The sequence below is a fragment of the Salvia miltiorrhiza genome, chromosome 2 (assembly GCF_028751815.1).
Source record: "Salvia miltiorrhiza cultivar Shanhuang (shh) chromosome 2, IMPLAD_Smil_shh, whole genome shotgun sequence".
Taxonomy (NCBI): Eukaryota; Viridiplantae; Streptophyta; class Magnoliopsida; order Lamiales; family Lamiaceae; genus Salvia; species Salvia miltiorrhiza.
In genome coordinates, this window is record NC_080388.1 from 57,921,230 (window position 1) to 57,947,096 (window position 25,867).

The 25,867-nt window shown below is 35.6% G+C and overlaps 1 protein-coding gene and 1 long non-coding RNA gene across 6 annotated transcripts; one reads left to right on the forward strand and one right to left on the reverse strand.

The window, feature by feature from the left end:
* Positions 1–12,724: 12,724 nt before the first annotated feature.
* Positions 12,725–15,427, reverse strand: LOC131010611 (uncharacterized). Its single transcript, XR_009096623.1, has 5 exons — positions 15,067–15,427; positions 14,340–14,383; positions 14,177–14,254; positions 13,248–13,485; positions 12,725–13,016 (listed from the first exon to the last, which is right to left on the reverse strand). It is a non-coding gene; the product is annotated as an uncharacterized LOC131010611 (long non-coding RNA).
* Positions 15,428–17,481: 2,054 nt separating this feature from the next.
* On the forward strand, positions 17,482–20,566 carry LOC131010612 (mitochondrial import inner membrane translocase subunit TIM17-2-like). 5 transcript variants are annotated; one of them, XM_057938219.1, is made up of 4 exons: positions 17,482–17,626; positions 18,276–18,398; positions 18,929–19,626; positions 20,282–20,566. In XM_057938219.1, the coding sequence occupies exon 3, from the start codon at positions 18,937–18,939 to the stop codon at positions 19,609–19,611; it is 675 nt and encodes a 224-aa protein (XP_057794202.1). In that variant the 5' UTR covers positions 17,482–17,626; positions 18,276–18,398; positions 18,929–18,936; the 3' UTR covers positions 19,612–19,626; positions 20,282–20,566. The 5 variants fall into 5 exon arrangements, with proteins under 5 accessions (XP_057794202.1, XP_057794203.1, XP_057794206.1 ...); XM_057938220.1 differs by having other exon boundaries at positions 17,488–17,626; positions 18,266–18,398; XM_057938223.1 differs by having other exon boundaries at positions 17,488–17,626; positions 18,266–18,398; positions 20,286–20,566.
* The last annotated feature ends 5,301 nt before the right edge of the window (positions 20,567–25,867 follow it).

Genomic DNA, 25,867 nt, shown 5'->3' on the forward strand with positions numbered 1-25,867 from the left:
CATTTGTCATCTCAACATCATCTCATATGAACCCTATAAGATTATGTCATCATCTGAAGCTCGAAGACGACATCTAACATTTGGACACCAGACTTGAGCATCATCTTGTCTAGACCTTGAAATACAAAAAATAAACTTTTATGCGTCAATTTTTTTAACATCACTATCTGAATCTTTAAAAATCAAAGCTGACTTGTGACATTGTTTGATCTGAAACTTGTAAGATCATAACTAACTTCTAAACATTATTTTGTATGAAGCTTAAAAAATCTTAACAAACTTTTATGCATTATTTCATTTAGAGCTTGAAATATCATAATTGAGTTACGAGCATCATCTCGTTTGGAGCTTGAAAGAACAAAATTGACTTGTGTGTAATCTCAATTGAAGTTTGAAAGACCATAACTAAGTTATAAGAATCATATCGTGTAAAGTTTTAAAGATCGTTATCATCTAGAGCTTGTAAGATCATAACTAACTTCTAAACATCATCTTGTATGGAGCTTGAAAATTCTTGACAAACTTTTGTGCATTATTTCATGTGGAGCTTAAAATATCATAATTGAGTTTCGAGCATCATCCCATTTAAAGTTTGAAAGAAAAAAATTGAGCATCATCTTATTGAAGTTTGAAAGACTATAACTAAATTCTGAAATCATCTCGTGTGAACTTATTTAGTATTTTAATTGATAATTTTTCTTAAAAAATCAATGTTGAATTTAAATTTTTATTTTTAAAAATGTATACAAAATATCTTATTTTATGACCAAATTAAATTGAAGATATAATTTACTTAATCATACCAATTTATTTTTAAAAATTAAATTATTTAAATTATGTATTTAATTAAATAAATTTTGTCAAATTGAATTGACAAAGCAATTCAAATTGTATCAATCTCAATCATTCCGCCAATTAAATGTATAGTTTTTTAGTTTGGAGATCAAGAGCTTCTTCTTATATAGGTTCTATTTTGGTGAAATCTCATAAGTTTGATACATGATTAAAGATTTCAAATATGTTTTAATATCATATTATCTACTCTACTTTATCTTAATTCTTCATTTATGCATTACTAACTTCATAATTTATTATTATTATTATTATTATTATTATTATTATTATTATTATTATTATTATTATTATTATTATTATTATTATTATTATTATGGACGAAATTGGATCAAATAAAGTTCTTAGACTTGAAAAACATTTTTTTTTCACGTTACATATAAAATGTATGGATATATTTTATAAAAATAAAATTTTAATTATTTTGTTACACGTAAAATAAGATTTTGTTTTGAAGTAATCAGTTTATAAAACTTGTGCCTTCTATGAAAACATATAATAAATCATTTAATACATACGCTTTTGAGAAATATAAAATAAATAATAAATATACATCTAATTACGAACATTCAATTAAAATCATTTATCATATATAAATTATACATTTTTTTCTCGTCAGACATGTAAATTTAATTTTTATTGAGATAAAATAAATTATAAAATTTATTAATTTAGATTATGATATAAATATATATATACATATATATTACTATTAATTATAATAATTACGATTAATGAATCTTTATATGAAATGTAATAATTAATTATTAATAGGATATTTAAGAAATTAGATCTCAGTAAAATTTCGAACACGTGTGCAAGAAGAAGACAATTTAAGAAGAAACTTTAGAATTAACTTTCAGCAACCAACTGCATGGTAGGCGGCATCACGTCTATTTTCGAATTATATTCGACACTCACAATATATATATATATATATATATATATATATATATATATATATATATATATATATAGGGTGTGGTTCTAGAGAGAACTACATTATTTGTGAGAACCGGAGAACCATTAAATCTAATGCATCCACTGTAAAAATTAATGCATTCGCTGTTAAAATTAATGCACTAAAAAAATTAAAAAAAAATGCTTCCTTCAGGATTCGAACCCAGGATCTGCATTCATCCAACAAGATGATGCATCCACCGTAGATCTTGATGATCGAATGGCTGAAAATGGTTCTCCGGTCTTCTTTCATTTATGGTTCTTTCTTGAACCTCTCCCTATATATATATATATATATATATATATATATATATATATATGCTTATTGAAATTATGATACACAAAATTAAATTTATTAAAAGTAATTTTTAGAGAGAAGACATCAATAAAATTTCGTACAACTCAAACTCCCAGGCAGTTGAGATATAGTGACAATAAATTAATATTGACAATAATAAATTTGTCACTGATACATTATTTTGTGACAGGTGCTTATATTATCACTGATAACCTATTTGTAGTGGCATAAATACGATCATCGTTCACTAAAAACAGTATTTTTTTGCAGTGTTACATTTACTTGTTTTTCTTTTTCTTTGGGTGATTAATATTTAGAATCAAGTATAATGTATTATTATATTCACATATATTATATTATAAGATATACATATACACACACAGGGGTGGACTAGAATAAAAACACTATTAAGTGTATAAAATATAAACATTTTTTAATGTACGAATTTTATCCAACAGGATTACGAATTCATCCAACATGGTTACGAATTGCGAAAAATAAATTTTTGTTACCTTTGGGATTCGAACTCAGGACCACGAATTCATCCAACAGGGTTACGAATCAACCGTAGATCTTGATGATCTAAGGGCTGAAAATCATTTATATTTTATACATTTAAGAGTGTTTTTATTCTAGCCCTCCCCTACACACATATATAGTATATGATCTACGATTGTCATAATTAATGTAATATTATAATGTATAAAATGCATCATTAATTACAAATATACATTATCGAAAATAATGAAATCATTTATGTGTAATAATGCATCGATCATCGATGGTAATACAAAAAATTAGGATTATTATTCGGCCTCTATGTGTATCTATATGCGCCAATGCAAATATTGAAGACCCTACAAAAATCTGAAATAACATGCACTGCACACAAGTAGTATACCCCAATGAAAATAATAAAATTCCCACAGCAAGTTAAGCCAAAATACAAAAAGAATATTTTATGGACAGAATAATATTGTTGTTATATATCCTGAAAAAAAACAGTGGGTATATCTTGCTATTTTTCTGCACCACAAGCTAGCTCTACACATTAAAAGATTTGGCAGGAATGTGCAAAATCCTGGATGGAGCACAAATATTCATCTCCCGACAACGACGATGATGCAATGCAGTATTCATGCTGGGGCCGGTTCAGGCTCATATTCTCACGCTCAACAAACCCAAGAAAGCTCAAACATGGCAGCAGCAGCAGCAGCTCTAGCTTTATCTTCCCATTTTCCAAGTCGAAAAAACGTGGTAAACAATCTGACGCTTTTAGGTACAGTCCATTGAGCTATGCTCAAAACTTCGATGATGGGGTTGAATGGGAAGCTGATAATCAACAATTTCGAGGGTTTTCGTCCAGGTATGCTGCACCCGACTCCACCAGATCTTCACAAAATTAATGAAAACCCTAAACGTAAGCTATAGCTAGCTATAGTATAGATGATGCTACATATATACTCTAGTATATATAAATGTATTACTATATTTTTGTTGAATATATATGCGTGTATATTTACTGACACTTTTTTAGTGTGGGATGAAAATGTATATAGCAACTGTATCGTGTCATTTGTAAACAATAAAAATTGGGGTTATAGGTGCATGATTGTTGACAACCATCAATACTTTGGTCTAAAAACTTTCAACTCATCAAGTGTAAGAATTAGTTAAATTAAACTCAACTTATGGTTATCTTTCTCTAACTGTACTATTGTGTGTGTGTTGGCCTAGCGATAGGAGTTAATGCCCAAGACTTGAGGTCTTGGGTTCGAGTCCTCGATCGTGTGGTCTTTGATTTTCTTTATTTACTTATGTAATTTATCAAATAAAAAGTATTAGAGTTATAAACATTAAAAGCTATAATCAGATTTCGAAGAGGCATTTTAATTAAGGATGATTTCAACATTAATTAAGTTTTATCTTTTCATTTACCACATGAATTCATGAATCTACTAAATAGTTAGTATTGTGCACTAATCACTATGCTTCACAAATAAATAGTACTATCTGATAATTTGATGTTAAAGTTGAATGTAAAAATATAGTCCAAATCGTTTTCTAGCTCCCTCACACTGTCACACCCAAATTTTCGTACTTCACGCCACGTCATTGAAGCCATATAAACCGATGTATAAGGAGACTGTCATAGAGACATTGCCTTATATATCTGCGCCAAATTTTAAATACAATAAACAATAGTGGAAATACTTTTAAAAGTACTGCACAATTTTGTTAAAGTTTTTTTTTTTTTTTTGAAGCAAAGAAGAGACTATTCATTCATATCAAAGTGTCATGAGCAATATTCACAAACCATGACAGATAATCACACTTCCAAATCATTAATTAATTACTTTCTGAGAGCTAATAGTGTTGGTATCAAATGCAAATCCATACAATAATACCAATGCAGCGGAAACAATTTATAACGCACATACAACCGAGAAACGTCCCCAATCTTAGCAAACAAGAATATTTCCACAAATAATCAAGATAATATGCAAGACGATAAATGAGACAAGAGATTTACGTGGTTCGGCAAATGCCTACGTCCACGGGAGCAACACCAATCGTAATATTGAAGAACTCCGACGATTCGCACAACCGGCGAACTTGTCACACAATGAATCGAGAATTACACCCAAGATGAGATCAACCTCTCACTCTCGTACACTCTCAAACCCACGCTGGAAAAACCCTCTTCAAATACCTCACGATCTCTCGTGTATATCACACCCCAAGCTCTCTCTGTTTTTCTCTCACAGCTCTCTCTCTGCTCTCTTCTATCGAAAAATGAAGAAGCTAAAGAATAATGCTCTCTCTCCCTCCTTACAACTTTCACTACGGAAAAGAAGTCAACAAAGGAAAAGCAAAAAGTAAAAGCAAAAGAGAAAAGGGTTGTCCCCTTGTCTGCCACCAACAATTCTCCACCTCGTACTTCATTTGATAAACCTCAAATGGAGGACGAATACGAGCACCGCCCACGAACATGGACACCCGTACAAGCTGCACCACTTTTCCATGGTTGCCTACATACCCAATCCAGGGATCAAGCTCCTGTAGTTCGAACACAAAAGGATAAGCTCCACCTCACCCCAACACCGCCCCGAAAGGCTGTCCCGTTTGATTATCAACACGGGTTGATATGTAGCAAGTCCAAACAATGTTGAAACTTGCCACCAGTCACCACCTTGGTTAACATGTCTGCTGGGTTTTCATCTGTGTGCACTTTCATAAGAGAAATATCACCTTCCTCTATGACATCCCGCACAAAATGATACCTGATATCAATATGCTTGGTACGAGCATGATGAACCTGATTCTTTGCCAAATGTATAGCACTCTGGCTATCACACCACAGGTCCACGCGATCCTGCTTAATCCCAAAATCACCCAGAAGACTCCACAGCCACAAAGCTTCCTTAACCCCCTCTGCCAAAGCCATGTACTCAGCCTCGGTAGTGGAAAGAGCCACTGTAGCCTGCAACATCGATCTCCAACTAACGGGGGCACCGTGTACACAGAACACATATCCCGTAGTAGATCGTCGTCTGTCTAGATCACCCGCATAATCCGAGTCCACAAACCCATTAACCTGATATGTATTTCCACTAAAACACAATCCTGTGTCGCTGGTACCCTTCAAGTACCTAAGGATCCACTTCACAGCTTCCCAGTGTGTCTTTCCAGGATTAGCCATAAACCTGCTCACAACACTAACTGCTTGTGAAATGTCCGGACGTGTACACACCATAGCATACATCAAACTGCCAACTGCACTAGTGTAAGGCACTTTCTCCATCAATTTTTTCTCTTCAGGTGAAGTGGGAGATAGCTTTCTAGAGAGCCTGAAATGAGGAGCCAACGGAGTTGCCACCGATTTTGCATCTTGCATCCCAAATCTCTGCACAACCCGCTCAATGTAGCTTTTCTGGCTCAGGAACAAAACACAGTTTGTCCTCTCTCTTCTAATCTCCATACCCAGTATTTTCTTAGCAGTGCCCAAATCCTTCATCTCAAACTCTTTACCAAGTTGAGATTTCAGTCTATCTATCTCCACCTTGCTCTTCGAGGCAATAAGCATGTCATCCACATACAACAAAAGATAGATATACTCACCTCCAGGAAGTCTCCGAATATAGACACAACAGTCATAATCACTTCTGGAATAACCATGCTTCAGCATGAAAGAATCAAACCGCTTGTACCACTGTCGAGGAGATTGCTTCAATCCATACATGGATTTCCTCAAGCGATAAACATGATCCTCTTTACCCTCAACCTTGTAGCCCTCAGGTTGACGCATATAAATCTCCTCCTCCAAGTCTCCGTGCAGGAAAGCGATTTTGACATCGAGTTGTTCCAGCTCAAGATCACTGTGAGCCACAACACTCAACAACACCCGAATAGAAGTGTGCTTCACTACTGGAGAGAAAATCTCATTGTAGTCCACTCCCTCCTTCTGTGCATATCCCTTTGCTACTAACCGCGCCTTGTACCTGATCCCACCGAGCTCAGAATTATCCTCTTTCTTCTTGTAGATCCACTTACAACCAATAGCCTTCTTTCCTTTGGGCAAAGGTAGAACCCCTTCCAAAACTTGATTCTTCCGAAAAGACTCCATCTCTTCTTCATTCGCAGCCAACCAGCTTGCGCTATTCTTATCCCGAATAGCTTCCTGGTATGATGCTGGTACCGCATCATCCTCTGGTAGTGCGCACCTGACCAAGTTTGCCTGCCCATAATGCTTCAAAGGCTGATCTGACCCCAGCTTTTGAACTCTCTTGTATGCTCGCTTTGGCCTAGTGGAAGCCAAATCATCCGCGAGCCGCTGTTGGTGTAAAACATCTACATTCTCTTGATCAAGAGCTTCGAGTTCAGACTCGTCATCACTCTGTTCTCGAGTGTTTCCATGACCTGCTTCTTGAACACGACTAGAACCTGGTTGATCCTTAGGTTCTATCTCGATCACCTGAGACTTGACCGTCTCATTTTCATCTTCACCGGGCATTGTAGCTTTAAACTTAGCTGCCATGGAATACTCATCAAAGATAACATCCCTGCTGATTATGAACTTTGAATTTTCTAAACACCACAAGCGATAACCCTTCACTCCAGTTGCATACCCCAAGAATATTGCCTTCTTGGCCCTCGCCTCAAGCTTTCCCTCGCTGACGTGATAGTATGCTGTGCATCCAAAAGTTCTGAGTCTCTCATAATCTGCATGTTCCCCAGACCATAGCCTGTATGGAGTATCTCCACCTAAGCTCGAATGTGGAGATCGATTTATGACATGAAGTGCTGTAAACATCGATTCTGCCCACCATTCTCTGCCTAGCCCTGCATGAGACCGCATGGACATTGCTCGCTCTCGCAGCGTGCGATTCAGTCTCTCCGCGACCCCATTCTGCTGCGGTGTATTCCTGACAGTCCAGTGCCTAGCAATTCCCTCCTGGTCACAGAACTTCTTGAAGGCACCATCTGTATACTCTGTACCGTTATCAGATCTCAATGTCTTCAATTTCTTTCCTGTCCTGTTTTCAACCATTGCTTTCCACTTCTTGAATGTGTCAAACACCTCATTCTTATGCTTCAAGAAATAAATCCAAGCATATCTAGAATAATCATCAATAAACGTGACATAGTACCTGGAGCCTCCCTTGGTGGTAACTGTAGCTGGCCCCCAGACATCAGTGTGCACATAATCTAAGATGCCTTTGCTCCTGTGTTTGCTGGCCCTGAACTGAACTCGGTGTGTTTTCCCGTACACGCAATGCTCGCAAAATTCCATGCAAGGCTTCTTCAAGTTCTTCAGCAAACCTTCTTGACAAAGTAGATGCAGACCCTTCTCTGACATGTGTCCGAGTCTCCTGTGCCATAACCGGGTGTAGTCCCCTGGATTTCTACTAGTTCCATCTGCTCCAACTGCCGCACTTCCCGTCACTGTTGTGCCCAAAAGCGTATACAAATTTCTTTGACGGATACCTTTCATCACAACTAAAGAACCCCGAACAACCTCCATGACTCCATTCCAAGTGATAATTTTGCATCCACCGGAGTCCAAAACGCCAGCGGAAATAAGCTTCTTACATAGTTCCGGGATATGTCTCACATCCTTTAAGGTTCTGATAACCCCATCATGCATCCTGATTCTGATCGAACCGACCCCCACTGTTTTGCAGGAATGGTTGTTTCCCATCAAAACAGTTCCACCATCTATTTCCTCATAGGTAGTAAACCACTTCCTATTCGGAGACATATGATAAGAGCATCCCGAATCAAGTATCCACTTACCGGAGCTTTCCTCGTTACCCGTGGAATTGAAACACTCACCGATATCCCCTTCCTGCGAAGCAAAACCAGCTTCTTGTGTCCCTTGTACCTTCCCGCTGTTGTTGTACTTGTTCTTGTTCTTCTTCCAAGTTGTCTTCTTGCTGGGGCAATTCGCTTTGAAATGCCCAAGTTCCCCGCACTTAAAACATGGTCTCTCTGCAAGAGGTTTTGAACTGGATCTAGCCTTTACTCCCTTGCCTTTCTCTCGATCACTTGTCTTGCCCCTCGTATACAATCCCTGTGCCTGCTCTTTGCTCCCACTAGTAGCCATGCCACTAGTTGCAATCTTTCGAAGATCATCCGCCAGGAGTGAAGTCCTAGTTTCATCCATCGTCAGAGTGTCGCCCATGAGCATCAAGGTTTGTACAAGATTTTCATACGATTTTGGCAATGAGAGTAGTAGCATGAGAGCTTGATCCTCATCTTCCACCTTCACATCAATATCCTTCAAGTCCGATATGCACCTATCAAACTTGTTTAAATGTTCCTGGATAGGTGTACCTTCCTCCATCTTGCAAGTGTACAATTTGGATTTCAAGTAGATCCGATTCGTTAGAGTCTTCGTCATGAAGTTCGCCTCTAACTTCAACCATACTCCCGCGGCGGTTACCTCATTGTCCACCAAGAAAGCAACATCCCTCTCTAGGCAGAGAATGATCGACGCTCGTGCTTCAAGATCTAACTCTTCCCAATCCTCATTAGACATGTCTTCGTGCTTCTTTTCTTTACCCGCCAAAGCTTTGTGTAGCTTTTGTGAAATTAGCATATTCTTCATTTGCATCCTCCAATAGGAAAAATCATTCTTCCCATTGAACCTTGCTATCTCATACTTTCTTATCTTGACCGCACCACTCGTAGACGTCATTTTTCAGCTTGTTTCAGATTTTCGTTTCTCTCAGGAATTTCGTCGAACACCTGGTATGCGCCTCTGCTAGGACCAGCTCAATACCCCTCAAATCTGAGCTCAACCACCCAAATTTGATATCAAGCTCTGATACCAATTGTTGGTATCAAATGCAAATCCATACAATAATACCAATGCAGCGGAAACAATTTATAACGCACATACAACCGAGAAACGTCCCCAATCTTAGCAAACAAGAATATCTCCACAAATAATCAAGATAATATGCAAGACGATAAATGAGACAAGAGATTTACGTGGTTCGGCAAATGCCTACGTCCACGGGAGCAACACCAATCGTAATATTGAAGAACTCCGACGATTCGCACAACCCGCGAACTCGTCACACAATGAATCGAGAATTACACCCAAGATGAGATCAACCTCTCACTCTCGTACACTCTCAAACCCACGCTGGAAAAACCCTCTTCAAATACCTCACGATCTCTCGTGTATATCACACCCCAAGCTCTCTCTGTTTTTCTCTCACAGCTCTCTCTCTGCTCTCTTCTATCGAAAAATGAAGAAGCTAAAGAATAATGCTCTCTCTCCCTCCTTACAACTTTCACTACGGAAAAGAAGTCAACAAAGGAAAAGCAAAAAGTAAAAGCAAAAGTGAAAAGGGTTGTCCCCTTGTCTGCCACCAACAAATAGCTAAACAATCTAAATTATGGGCGGTCGAATTCGCGGACCGCCTCATATGAGAGAAACCAACCACAACATTCCTACGAGCATTCTCAAATGCTTCCCATAGGTCATTGCTCAGGGATTCAGATCCTTTGTAAGAATCTTGAAGTACATGTATAGCCAAGATAGGATCTGAGAACAAAATAGCCGGTCCAACATCATTCTTCATGCAGTAATCAATTCCCAAAAGCAAGGCATGCAGCTCGCCCATGAGAACGATATTAGTATTGTAACCCACAGGTTGCTCACAGCTACAATGATCGAGCACGGATAATGAAGCCGATGCCAACTTTCTGACCCTCCTTCTGCCATGTTACTGTTGCATATTAAGTTTTAATACCAAACTGAAATTAATTATTTAATTAAAATAATTATTGGATGTTAATCTACGTCTCGAGTAGATGAACGTGGTATACTTGAAGTGTCAAAAGCGATTTTCGATGAGTGAGATATTATATGTCAAAGTTTGGATATCTGTAGGGAAATAACATTTGAAGATGTTATTGTCCCACATTGGAAAATGAGATAAGTGTTTTCTTGTATAAGAATGACAAAGCTCATGGAACTAATAACTTGTGGGCTTGCTAGTGTGCTTGGATGAAGGCTTTGGCCTCACGCACACACACTGTCTGGGTCCAATTATATTTTTTTGGACAAAATATTTTTGGGCTTTATTTTTAGGACTAATTTATTTGGCCCAACTGAATTTGTGTAACAGCCCACTAGAGTATAACAGCCTAGACCACGCGCGTAGCTGCTGAACTCAAGCAGCAACTAACGAAAATTCTGCATTACACTCACTTCATACTTGCTCAATTCTTCTCCAAGTTCAGTTCGCCGGAGCTCACCGGACTTGTGATGCTACTTCCGTCGAGACGCAACCGTTTCACCTTTGGAGAAGAATCGCCGAAACCGAGAGCACTACCAGGACAAATTTCTTCTCGCGGGCAGAGATTCCATCTCGACTCGGCTTCACATATTTTCTGTATTTCTACTTTTCCGTGTAATTTTATTTATTCCCCTTGTTAATTTTAATTCTCTACTTGTTGTTCATTTTATTAAGTTGTAAAAGCTCTTGATCATGTATCCTGGTCTCTTACAGTTACAGCTACGTCGACATCAACTCGGAGTAGCCTCTTAGCCGGAGGATGCCACTGAGAATCTCCTTCCGGAGGAGAAATACGTTGCTTGATGGAGAGCTTAGCCCGAGCTTCCTGGAATTTTAGTAACATTATTTCACTTTCTTCAACCAGATGAACCATATGTCCCCAACCTTTCCTCCATGTTTTGCTTCACACAAGATACGCCACACTTCCCAAAGCAGAATGAACTAACACTCCATACCTTCTTTCCCCACCTTTTCGAAAATGTCTTGGCAGATATCAAGCATAGAAAGGTTTCCCAATTTTTTGATGTAATACCATAACATCGACACTCTTTCCAAACACGACAAACCAACTTACAAAACACAAGGCAATGGGATGTGGAGCCCCATGCCTTATTACACCAAGAACAGACGCCGTTAGTAGGAACGTGGCGCTTGAATAAGTTCGCATCTGCTGCTATAAGGTGGTTAGTAACACACCAGGCAAAATGTTTAACCTCAGGAGAGAGGGAGAGAGAGGCCCCACAATTTTTTTAATAAATCTATTTTTATTTATATTTTTTTATCTTATACTACTTTTTTGCCTTTTAATAATATCAATTTTTATTATTGTGAAATTTATCTTTTTTTTTTTTTTTTCAATATTCAACTCACATATATTTAATTAAAATTATTTTTTATTATATTTATAAAGGAAAATGTGCAGATTAGCCCCTGAAGTAGTAACCCCTATAGCGTAAAACCCCCCTTAGTCACTGTGTGTGCAACTAAACCCCTGAACTCCGAGAAAATGGTGCAAATTCCCCCCTCTGACTAACGGTTGTTTAGTTGCACGTTAGGTCAGAGGGGGGAATTTGCACCATTTTCTCGGAGTTCAGGGGTTTAGTTGCACACACAGTGAGTAAGAGGGGTTATACGTTATAGGGGCTACTACTTCGGGGGCCAATTTGCACCTTTTCCCATTATAAAAGTAAAGAGTTGAGTATTTTGTAAATATTGAGAGTGAATAAGGTTTAAAGTATAAAGAAGATTTCTAAAAAAAGAAAACACATAATCTTTGTGGACGGACGAAAATAGTAATAAATACACAATCTTTGTGGACGGATGAAATATAAATTTTCGGACAACAACTTTTTCATTGAAAAAGTTATAATTTTATATTGAATGTAAAATAGGAGTACTATAATTTTATATCATCATATAAGAGGTAAATAAATATATTATTATTCAAATTAAGTATATAAACACTACAACAAAATTCACCTATTAGGACTTTCATGAGAGTCCTATTATATGGTATAATAGGACTTTCACTACTATAGGACTTTCCTTAGGAGAGTCCTATTTGCGCTAGTCACTATAAGTGTAATAGGACACTCATTGTAATAGGATGCTCAAGAAAGTCCTATTAGAGTATGCTTGAAAACCCATTTTTGTGACACTTAGGAGTGTCCTAATAATTAGTGTCCTGTTACAATATATATTGTATTGTTCTAAAATTTGTAGTTTGACCTAGATTCGTGTAACAATATTCTAAAATTACAAATTGCTAATAATAATACGTATATAAGACAAAGATTAATTGTAACCATAGAAATATTGCTAAATTCATTTATATTTTCCAACTGAACTCGTTGCAAAACAACAAACTTTAAGAACTTATGAAATACATCTGCTCCACCACTCGTGTATGTCCCCAAAGCTATAACTATGTTAAAACTTAATTAAACTCACAAGATTTTTAAGGAAATAACCATAACTAAGTTTTTTTCATTGATTTTGTCGTGGCAAAGACCAAAAAAAAGACAACGGAAAAAGAGAACAGCAGCCAGCACGATCAATCTTCTTCATTAATCATCATCGTCGTCGGTCACCTAAAATGAAAAAAAAACATCAGGATTATGAGTTCAAGGTCACCTAAAATGAAAAGAGCATCTAATTTGAATCTATTGATCTAATGAGAAATAAGAATCATGGTTTTTTCTTAAAAACATCAAATCAGGTTCAGATGAATTCAACAACTCTTCTCCCACCATCATCATTAATTCCAACAAAATGCATAAGTATAAGTGCAATAGAAAAAGAATTTAAGAATAGATGATTACCAAGTGTCGAGGCCATGCATTGCATGCTCCAATTGCATCTCCAATTGTGGACAAGTTTGAATATGGCCTAATCAAATCTTCTTCCCATTCTACAGGGAACTGAAACTTGAACTTCACCCCAATTTAATCCTAGTCGTTTTCCTCCAACATCGTGATTGGGATCTACACTTCGAACCCACCCTTTAGCCACAATTTTTCTAGAATTGAACAAACTCTTCAAGAGCACCACATCCCCAACCTATTCAATTAAACAATAATAAATGAACTCAATAAAAAAATTATATTATAAAAGATTAAAAACTGATGTATAAACCTGAAATGTATGTCCCAAATTGATTGAATTCGAAGCATAAATTCACAGCCCAATTCACTCCAGATGCTCATTCAACAAACACCAACAACTCAAAACTACTTCACACAATTCATCAACTTTTGGCAAGCAGTAAATCGTAGAAACAACATAAACTAAAAAAATTCTTGAATTCAAGAGAGCAAGATCCCACATCAAGACTTTTATTATAAGTCAGCCCCTTTTTCACAACATGACTAATCCTTCAATGTAACTTATCTCAGTCTGAAAAAATGGCTGAATCTTGCAAACCTCAGAGTTAATCCAGACTAGAAATTTGAAGTAAACAATCTGACTTAACCTGCATAAATCCTTCACAAATGCATATTAAACCATATACAAAGGAGCAAATGAATCTCAATACATACAAAGTTGTAGCATATACAAGAATTGAACAGAACAACAGCAACAACATCTACAGCCGGAGCATATATGATATATGAATCAACAGCAACAGCAAGTATGAATCTTTCTACTCGACTCAGTTTTATAGAGCCTAATTTTTTTATCATTGACCTGTTTTAAGTTCCACTATGAATAAACACAAAGTAATTCCATCAAAGTTATAGAAGTTAATTACCTTCTCCATGTTCACCAAGTAACCTCCAAGATTTTGCAATTCTTTCATATATACATCCATCAACAGATAAATACAACCCTAGAAACGAGAAGAAAAGATTTCATTTCATTTTGAGTATCACATTGCAAAGACATGGAATATACATATAATATAACAAGAGAACCTCATGGTTTGCAAGGCTGGGAATGTGAGGAAGAAAATCATTCCCTGCAAAGAAGCAGATGAAGATGAAATCATCGATGATTCTAGCACAGCAGTGGCATAAAATATGTAGCTAGCCAGATTATTCATACAACAGCAGGATAGAATGTATGATTAACTGATAAAAGCAATATATGCAAAATCTCCTATCTCATTGCAATATAATCTCTATGAGGCTGGAGGAACCTCAGAGTAAGAATATTCCACATGTGTTTCTCCATAAATCTCCAAATAGAAGACCATGATTTACAACTGCTTAAAACCAAGCTGAGAATCACTCCGCATAGAAGCAAAATTCCAGGTTACTCCCAAGAAAATTTGGCATAGTATCGAAACTAAGCAAATTGCTGCAAGGCTCAACTAATTTAAAACACACACAAATGTATCTAGATAGAGTCATGAGATAGCAAACATTGACAACCACTGTAACTACAGCAGATAAACAAATACTCCCAATCTCCTCACTCTTTCCCCCAATTCTACAATCAAAATCTCGATTTAGGGTTTATCTCACTATTTTGTTCATCCACACTTGTTAGCAGCAGAGCTCGCTGATGCAAAACAATCGAGGACTAATTATTGATGAAGGTAACCATAATTGACATAAATCCAAAAGTATAATCATTGATGTTCAGTCTAAGCATTCAAATTTTGGAAGATCAATTCTGAAATAGAAAAGAGATGACTACCTAGGGCAGCAACGCCGATATTGAGATCGTCGGAGAGGAGTAGTGAGAGAGAGAGATCGGTGATCGTTGGGAACGAGAGAGAGAGCGAGCGCGTGCTGGTCGTCTCGGCGCTCGGCGGATTCCGCCGCTTCTACTCGAGCTACCTCTGGCCGCTGCTGAAGCAGGTTTCCTCTTCGTCGTCTTCAGCGCCGCTCGCTGCTACTGTGGCTTCAGCGTGGCCTTGCCTTCCTCTAGCTCCAGCGGCGCCGCCAGGTGCTGCGAGGTGGATGAAGTGAATATTGGTGATTTGATTTCATTCCAATTGATCTCGTTGATACCCATTCTCTGAAGTTAATTTCTCTGCCCTTTTCTTTTTTTCTATTTTTCTTTGATTATTTAATGATGTAATCGAATGCATAATTGCTTTTAACATTTCTGATTTAGACTACACTACGTAGTCTTTGAGACATTATTTTTAATGGGATATCACGTGCGAAGACATTTTTTGACTGAGAGTCCCATTAAACTAATAATAGGACTCTTATCATATAATAGTCCCAATATAAACATCCTCATACGGTGATTTTGTTGTAGTGAAAACACGTTATCTTCACCTTAATTAATAAATTTAGTAACTCATTTATATTTTAACTAGTGCACAACCTGTCGAAATTCGACGGAAAATTATTTTAACTTATTATATAAATTATTTTTAAATTTATTTAATTTAAGGTAATATAGTTGAAATTATATTAATTTGAATCATATTCCTCAATTAAATGTTAACCTTTTGTTAGAATAATAAGGGTAAATATCACTTTAAACCCCAAACTATTTTTGCATTATCAATTATATCATGAACTATCGAAAATAATTTTTTAAACCTTGAACTATTAATTTTGTATCAATTGTACCATTCGTTCATTTTTTTAGCTTCAAAATTTTGACGTGACTCACCGGATACCACAATGTATTTAGAATCATTCTTTTTTTGACCTATATTATATAAAACGACGTGATTATATGCATTACTCATTAAAAATTCAAAGGATGAAAAATGGATAAAGGGTGCAATTGATACAAAATTGATGGTTCAAGGTTTAAAAAATTATTTTAAATAGTTCAGGATATAATTGATAGTGCGAAAATAATTTGAGGTTTAAAGTGATATTTACCCGAATAATAAATATTCTTTTTATGTACATTTTTATTTAATAATATTTTGAAAAATGTATCGATATTGAAAATTTTATTTAATCTGAGCCTCATCTCGTCTGAACCTTGTAGGATCATATCATAATCTAAATTTCGGAAGACGACAACTAACGTTTGAACATCAGACTTTTGAGTATCATCTCGTCTAGACCTTAAAAATACAAAAAATGAATTTTTATGCGTCAAGTTTTTTTAACATCACTATCTGGAGCTTTAAAAATCAAAGTTTACTTGTGAGATTGTATGATTTGGAGCTTCTAACATCATAACTAACTTGTAAATATCATTTTGTATGGATCTTGAAAAAATCTTGACAAACTTTTATGCATTATTAGTTCTAAATATTATACTAATTGGGTTCCAAGAATCATCTCGTTTGGAGTTTAAAAAAACAAATTTAACTTGTGAGTATCATCTCATTTGAACTTTGAATGACCACAATTATTATTATTATTATTATTATTATTATTATTATTATTATTATTATTATTATTATTATTATTATTATTATTGTAGTAATGGACGAACAGAAACACATAAAGTTTGCAGAAATGAAAAATATATTTTTCTTCCCTATATAAATAAAATGTATGGATTTATTTTATAAAAAATAAAAATAAAATTTTAATTATTTTGATAGACATAAAATAAGATTTTGTTTTAAAGTAATCAGTTTATAGAATTTGTGCCTTATTATGCAAACATGTAAATCAATGACCGGACCCGTTTATAATTTACATATACATGCATGTCTCAATTCAAACTTAATTTAAAATTAATTTTATTGAAAATTAAGAATATAAATATTATATATATATATATATATATTTCACACAATATAATATATTGCAACATATACATATAATATGTACGCTATTGAGAAATATAAAATTAATAACAAATATACATCTAATCACTAACATTCAATTAAAATAATTGATCGTATATAGATTATAATTTTTTTCTTATCAGACATGTAAATCTAATTTTTATCTAGAAAAAATAAATAATAAAATTTATTAATTTATATTATATGTAATGTTAATATTATTATATATATACACATTTATTATTAATTATATTTATTATGATTAATGAATCTTTATATAGAATGTAATAGTTAATTAATTAATAAATGATGAAGATTATATATGATAAATTTTGAAATGGTGAGATTTTAGATATGCCACATAGGTTAAGGCTTAATCCTATTATATAATAAATTTAAAGTGATAGAAAGAAAATTACTCTATTACTGTTATTTCCTAAAACAAGAACGAAGCTGTTCGCGATTCGCATCCGCCGCCAATCTTCGCCCTCCGCTGTCGGCCCCTCCCCAGTCGCCGTCGTTGCCTCATCCTTTGACGTGAGTCACCTTTTCTTTTCATATCTTAATCGAATTTTGATTTTCTGTGTCAGACGTATAAATGAAGTATGTGACAGTCTCTGGTATCTTTTAATATTTTGAGGGACGTTCTTTTATGAATTTATTCTGACAAGATCTCAATACATTTGCGAATTCCTCAGCCTCTGATTTTGAATATTAATCGTTTTTTGTGCCTAAATGATTGAAATGGTATGAGCTGAGATTATAAACTTTGTTTTACTTCACCAGTGGTGTATCTCTTTCTGTTTCATTTGCATGTGAAGAACAGTCCATTGGTGTCAAGAAAATAATAAGACTTGTGAGGTCTTAGTTGTTAATGAGGGATAACGAAGAAAGATGAAAGCTCACTGTGTGATTTTGTGATAAACTTTGGAAAGAGAAGGCAAAATTTGAAATTGATGAACAGCACAATCAATGAAAAGTGGTTTAGCAGAGCTCATAATCATCTGAGATCGATCCTTCACAAAAGTTATGTCAGAGCCTTCCCACTAGCTAGTGATTCTATCTAATTCCTCCAACTTTCTAAAGCAAACAATTGAACATAATAACATAATTTGAGATTGTGCAAAATAGGATGGTATATCTTCTGCTAAAAAGTTTAAAGCTTACAAAATTCAGGTCTTTGCAGTTTTTCCAGTCAAAGAGATACTCTTTGTCCCTTTTAGAAAAGCACATACATCCACCACTGGTTGCCTCAACATCGGCATCGACTCTGTTCACCTGACTTTGACAAAAACACCGACATAATCAGGTATGAAATGTAGAAATGCAAGCGAAATGGGGAAATGTAAATGAAATGGATAAAAACTGGTCGGTCTACAAATGCTGCTGTTGTATTGAGTTTCATTGTTGGATATTTCTTTTCACGTAGTTTAGAAGAAGATTTTATAATTAATTTTTGTGTTCCGAATTACAACATTATAAATAACTTCCTATCTATTGAATTTGGATTTTGAAATTTAACTTCTACTCAACCAAATTGCAATCTATTCATTGTATTGTATTTGTTTCGGTTAACCGAGTCGGTTATTGGATAACCGAATACCCATTTCTGTTCGGTATTGGGTATTGAAATAGGGTGACTTTCGGGTTAGGGTAGCCGAACCCGAACCATTCGACAGGCCTATATGTGATACTCTTAAGATTTCTCCGATTCTTGTGCTTATAGGAGAGGCAATCGAGATCATTCAAACACCAGGAACAAGTGTAGAGAATAGTTAATTTGTCTACCTTTTATCTCCTGCAAGACTTGTTTGGCTCACTTCCTACCGTCTTTGATAGTTTGATCCATGGCCACCACCCCGGATAGAGAACCTTGCCCGGACCGTATCTTTGATGACATAGGTGGAGCTTTTGGGATGGGTGCTATTGGTGGTGGAACTTTCCATTTCTTGAAAGGAATCTACAACTCACCTAAAGGCGAGCGTTTGATTGGGGGTTCTCAAGCTGTCCGCATGAATGCTCCTCGTGTTGGTGGTAGTTTTGCGGTATGGGGTGGGCTTTTTTCCACATTTGACTGCACAATGGTCTACATGAGGCAGAAAGAGGATCCTTGGAACTCTATCATAGCAGGCGCAGCAGCTGGAGGCTTTCTGCAGATGCGTCAGGGAATGCGTGCTGCTTCTCGTTCTGCATTTTTTGGTGGTGCTTTGCTTGCATTGATCGAGGGAGCTGCGATAATGGTAAACAAAGTTACGAGTGCACCGCCGAACTCTCCTCCAATGGAAGAGCCTGTTCCAAATGTGGCTGGCATGCCTGGGTACCCCATGGGGCAACTGCCTGGTCAACCTCCAGTAAATGTTCAGAGCATGGACGAAGGATCTTCTTCGTCTCCATCATCTTCTTCATGGTTTGGAGGCCTCTTTGGCAGAAAGGAGGATACAGCTCCTAGTGATGGAAGCGAGACGAAGGTCTTGGAGAGCTTTGATGCTCCAAATCCTCCATCATTCGAGTACAAATCATGAAGAAGGGACTATCTGGTGATTGATTTATTATGTGTCGTTTTACTTTAGCATCTATAACGCGAAACTGTTAATTGGTTGATTCTGATGTTGCATATTGCATTAATTTTGATTGGCAGCTCAGTACTTGATTTGCTGGACAAAGTAGTCTTTAGAGCCATAAGTTGCATAATCTGTTTTGTAACAATTGCATTGTCTTATAATCATGAGACAGTGATGAATTTGAAAATTTAAAATTTCTACCTCTTCCGCTGAGAACCCTTTCACCAAATCAGATTTAATATGGATATAATCAACTAATTATGATGTCTAATATAGTCGTTACTCTTATTGTATCAAATAGCTATCAGCTGATGTCTTTAATTTTGAATTCTAGTATTATTCTGTATTTGGAACATCTCATATGAAACACGTCTTATTAAATGTAAGTGCCCGAAATCCCATCTTAATGGCTGGTGCATAAATGATGGCTTTAAGTGCAAATCGTGAAAAAGAACTCGTATTAGCAGCAGTATGGTGCAGCATGAATTCCAATTTTAGTACAAGAATGTAGAACTTTAAAGAGATCATTATTTTTTGTTGAGTAGATGGTTTTAAACATGGTTGTCGTGTAGTGTGATGTTATTCTGATATATCTTGATCTTCTTGGGTGACTTTGTATGATTAACCGCAGTCAGGTTTCAGCAATGGGATCTACACGAGCTTGGAGGTTGATGAAATGAGGACTTGCAATTTGTAATAAAAGCTTCATTGCTGTTTTGTTGGTATTGATCATCTAGTTTCGCCTCTTTATAGGCATTTTGGTAGTATGAAATTAAAACGTGCCTTTCATATCAGGAACTTCTATTTAATTCATGAATTAGATACTTGTAGTTGCCATAGTTGTTTTGAAGTTAAGACATGATATAGGGCATGTTGCTCCATTTTTGTTTACAAAGTTTTGTTGTCGCGTTTCCCAGATTTTTTCTATCAATCATTCTATACCTTGCTTTCTTCCCTCCATTTCCTGGAAATTGTCTTATGAAATGCCTTGAGTTGTGTGGGATGCAATATTTTTCGTATGTGAACAAGGCATCTCCGGAAAAGTCGTGGATCGAGCTCATAAACTTACCGTTGCTATTTGTCTTCAACTTGTTTTTCCTCCGGTACAGGAAGAGGTGGTGGCAGAGGTACAAACAACACGGCTAGAGCCGTCGTTGTTGATTGTTGTCCGCTGCACTAACAGCGACGCTCTTGTTGGCATCTGCATTCATGATCATGATCCAACTTTTTTTAGATCATTTTCTTATGCTTCGTAAACTGTCAATAGATACCAATTTTATTTATTACCTATCTGCTGCACCAATTTTTTTTATTACCAATTGCTGTACGTTTGTGTATCATGTAGTATTATCTGAACTTTACATGTATTTATTTTGTTTAATTAAAGAAGCATATTTTTGTTGTAGCCAAATTTTGTAAGTTTACGTGAATTTGTAACTCTTTTTTGCCTAGGGGTGTCTAAATGGTTTTGGTAAATCGGTATTTATCGAATTGTATCCAGACGGTGTTGGTTTATTAAATACCGATGTTTTGGATATCGGATCGGTAATGGTAATGTATTTTTGATTATTTTTGGTTTTCGAATTAATCGAAACCGATTGGTAAAAAATCGAAAAATCAAAATTTTAATTATTTATTAATATTATAATTAATTAATTTTAAAAGTATCCTAAGCCCACTCATGACCCATCCCCAAACTGGACAATAAGCCACAATTTGAAACTCTTCAGTTATTAATATATTATGACTAATTAATTAAGGGTTAAGGTGCAGATTAGTCCCTGAAGTAGATCCCCCTAGAGCGTTTAGCCCCCCATTCTCGGTCAAGGCGCGTTGACCTCCCTGAACTCCAGAACAAGGGTGCAACTAACCCCACATAACTAACGGCCTACTCATGCCGTTTCCTTCGAATTTTTTTTGTTTTAATATTAAATGGGGCCCACCACCAACGAATTTCGGTGACTCGACGGTGGCTGTAAGGCAGAGACGGCCCGCCGGAAGTCGAACCAGGACGTCGATTTCAGTCGAACCTAGAGGAGGCTAGGGCTCAGTCGCCCTTCTGTTTTGGGAACAGGGGAAAAACAAGGTGGGAGCCGCGAGCCTCGTTGGCCTTCAGAAGACGTGGCCTCGTCTGATCTCGATGATAGCAACGGCGGCGGCCGGAATCGAAGAGAACAAGGAGGGTTAAGGCTCGATCTGGAACTTCGCCTCCAAAACCCTCACTCTCCAAAACTCAAACATCTCCGGCTCCATCTCCGCTGCCGCCAAACTTCCCTGTGCCGCCGCCCGCACCTCACTAGATATGTCCCAAAACTTCCTCTCCGACCTTCCCGCCCTCGCCGCCTGCCCCGCCCTCACCTTCCTCAACCTCTCCTCAAACTCCATCGACCCACTCCTCCACTCCTCCACTCCCCATCACGCGCCGCCGCAATACCCTCCCTAAAAACATCTCCCACAACAACATCTCCTGCGACACCTCTGCCGCATGGCTCCTCTCCGGCGCCGAATTCCCCTCCCTACAACATATCTCACTCCAATTCAACAACCTCGTCGGAATCCTCCCCTCCAAGAACCTCGCGCATTTGGATCGAGCACGCAGACGAACTAGTAGAGGCCACCGGCGAGGACGATGGCGGCGGTGGAGAAGAGAGTGAGGGAATCCATTGGAGAGAGAGAGAGAGGAGTGGGACCCACCGAAAAAATAAAAAAAAAATTAAGTTAAACGGCGTTTAACAGCCGTTAAACCAGTGGACTTAAATGCACCCTTCTTTCAGGAGTTCAGGGAGGTCAACGCGCCTTGACCGAGTATGGGGGGCTCAACGCTCTAGGGGGGTCGAGTTCAGGGACTAATCTGCACCTTAGCCCAATTATAAAAATTTTAAAAATAGCATAAGCCCACCCATGATATGATGATAGGATCTATGATATGATTTATTGGTTAATTAGGATTTAATAACAAGGTTGTTGATTTAATAATGAAATATTGATGAATATTTTTTGATGATACCATTGTTGATTTTTTTTTAAAATTTTGTACCGAATTCAAAATATTTTCAAAATATTTCGGGTCGGTAACGGTTTTTAAATTTGGGCTAATTTCGGTTTTGGTAAACCGAAAATTTCGGTACGGTTAACCGAAACCGAACCGATTTTGCCTGTCGTATGACATCACAATAATAATACTTGAAATGAAATACTCCCTCCATCCATAAATATGTCACATAAATTGAAGTTAATTTATGTGATATATTTATTAGTATTTAATCCAGTTTTATGTCATACTTAAAGTGAAATATTTGTAATTTAAAATTAATATTATATAAATAAAAGTAAAGTTAAAAAAATAATTGAACCAATAATATATCACATGTATAATATTTATATAATTTGTACAGGAATTTGTTAAATGATCATAATTTATTTTTTTAAAAATTCATATTTGATATATGGGTAATATCATATATGAAATTAAAGTTCTTGATATTATCTTGCATATACATATTGCACATACTTTTATAGACAAAATCAGACAGATTTTGTGAAAGAATGGAATGAGAAAAAAAAAGAAAGAAAATAGAAAAAATTCATAAGAGATTTTTTTTTTTTGAGGGAAAAGCGGAGAAATATTATTGAACACAAGAACATGGGACGAGGAGATGACCCACCACAGAGAACGGGGGTTTATTCCAGTGGCGGATCCAAGATTTATTATTAGGGGGTACAAAATTTACTGCAGTACGATGTAGACATATGAAAATATTTATACGTCTGCCTCCGAACCAAAGTTTTTAAGCATTCCGTCAATTCGTATTTATATCCAAGTAGAATCTTAATAGGTTTGGAATTAGAATTAATCACTTAATTGTTCACAATTTCATTAATTCAATGGCAAGTATATTAAAACATATAAAGACATACTTTTATTCGTATTTTTTTAAATATATTATTTTATCTTTTAAACAAATAAACTAATTTCATTATTAATAGTTCGTAATTTATTTTAACTCGGGGATTAACTCAAATTCAATATTAAAACCTATCTAATCTATATAATATACATAAAAGACGAGTTTTTCCCTCCATCTTTTCCCTCTCTTTTTCTCTCTCTTCTTCCATCAATTTTTTCACTCTATTTTTCTTTTAGTTTTTCATAATTTAATTCTTTTGTAAATATTATCAAATTTAATTCACGATTTTTTTTCAATATGCATCTTAAATTTAATACTATTGTATAAAAACATCAAAAATAAATTTAAAATGAATAAGTTATGAAAATTTTAAAATATTTTATTTTCTCTCTTTTCATTAAAATTTTATAACTTTTATTTATGTTTGTATATGAAAATATTTATTATGACATGTAACTCTATAATAATAATGTGTAAATGCTAATTTTTGTTATTGAATAATTTTTATTACACTTTATACAAAGTTGTTAATATAATTTTTAAATTCAAGATTTTATTGTATAATTGACGTGAATTATTTTATTTTATTTTGAAAATATATTTTTATATTTATTTAAATATATCGTTATTTTCGATGTTGATCGTGCATCGCACGAATGGACATTCTAGTTAGAAAGGAAAATGAGACAAAAATAACATAAATTTAACAAACTAATAGAACAAATCAATGTAAATTGTTAAATATTTAATCTAATATTATAATTATTATATATTACTATATTATACTTTTCCTTGTATATATATATGTATATAGTAAAAAAATTGGGGGTACAGTTGTACCCCCTTGCTCCCATATAGATCCGCCACTGGTTTATTCCAAACATGATGTGTAATGATATCTCTCGCAGCCTTCGCTAAACAATGAGCGATGACATTTTGTTCTCTCCTTACGTGACGAATGCTAAAATTCGACAAAACCAGCAGATCTTGACGACACGCAGCAGCAATAGCAAGCGCCCAACTCTAGCAAATTTCTGTCTCCCGAAGTGATGAGGTTACACGCTGCATGCTGTCATTTTCCAACCATCCTCTATCAAACCCAAGCTCCTTAATCCATGATAAAGCCTCCTTAGTGCCAAGTAATTCACCCTCAACAACACTCCGTCGACCAAAACTTGATGGATTTGCCAATCACAAAGTTTCCCTCATGGTTTCGAATAGCAATACCTATCCCCATAGAATGATCCTCCTCAAAGAAAGCAGCATCTACATTACAAAAAATCATAGTAAGAGATACAAAGGTGAATGGTGTGGGATTAAGAAAATGTGGGAGAATCCCGTTTAAAAAGAAAACGAGGGAGAATTTAATTACAACATTAATTACAAATTTGGTGGAAAATTAATTTGGCTCATGGTTCACTTTATTATATATATAGAGAGAGATTTATCTTATTTCTTTTAAATTTTATCTAAATAATCTTATTCAAAGGGATGTAAATTCGAATCGGGTCGGGTACCCCTACCCGCGAATTGCGGGTACCTGATCCGCAAAATCGGCCAAAAATCATACCCTCATCCGTCTCGCGTACACTATGCAGGTACCGAATACCCGCAGCAGGTATTCGGGTGCCCACAATTTTTTGGTGGCTTGTAATTTTTTGGGTATTTTGTTCCGTTAGAGGATATTTTGTCCCGCAATTTACGGGTATCCTCATTAATTACCCGGGGTATTTTGTCCCTTATTTCAGAATTTTTTTTGAAAATATTCTTTCTATTTCATCGATTATCCATAAAACCCGTGAACAATCAAAATTGTGAATTAGAAATTTAAAACTCCTAATTAGAAATTCCTAAATCCTAAGCGGATTAGAAATCTAAAACTGAAATGAAATCAATACTTATAAAAATTAATTATTTAATTGAAAATAAATTCGGGTATGTGGATACCTGATACCCGCAATTTTTAGGAACTCCTCTACCCGCACCTGATCCTCTTTAGGAAAAATGAGGGTATCGAGCACGCACGGGTATCGGGTCGGATGAGGGTATATCCGATACCCTCTATCCGAATTTACACCCCTATTTAATAATGTATTTTCATTATTTCCCCTAAAAAAAACTTACTCTACTTTTTAATGTTTTTTTTGTTATAATTTTATTAATAGAAAATGAGGAATAATTCTATTTTCCTTTAAATTTCTTTTTTATTTTTTGCTCCTTTTCAATTGTAATTTTTATTTATATAAAATTAAGAAAAAAACAAGAGATTTAAAAAGATATTATTTTGAAATTTAAAGAGATAAGTAGCG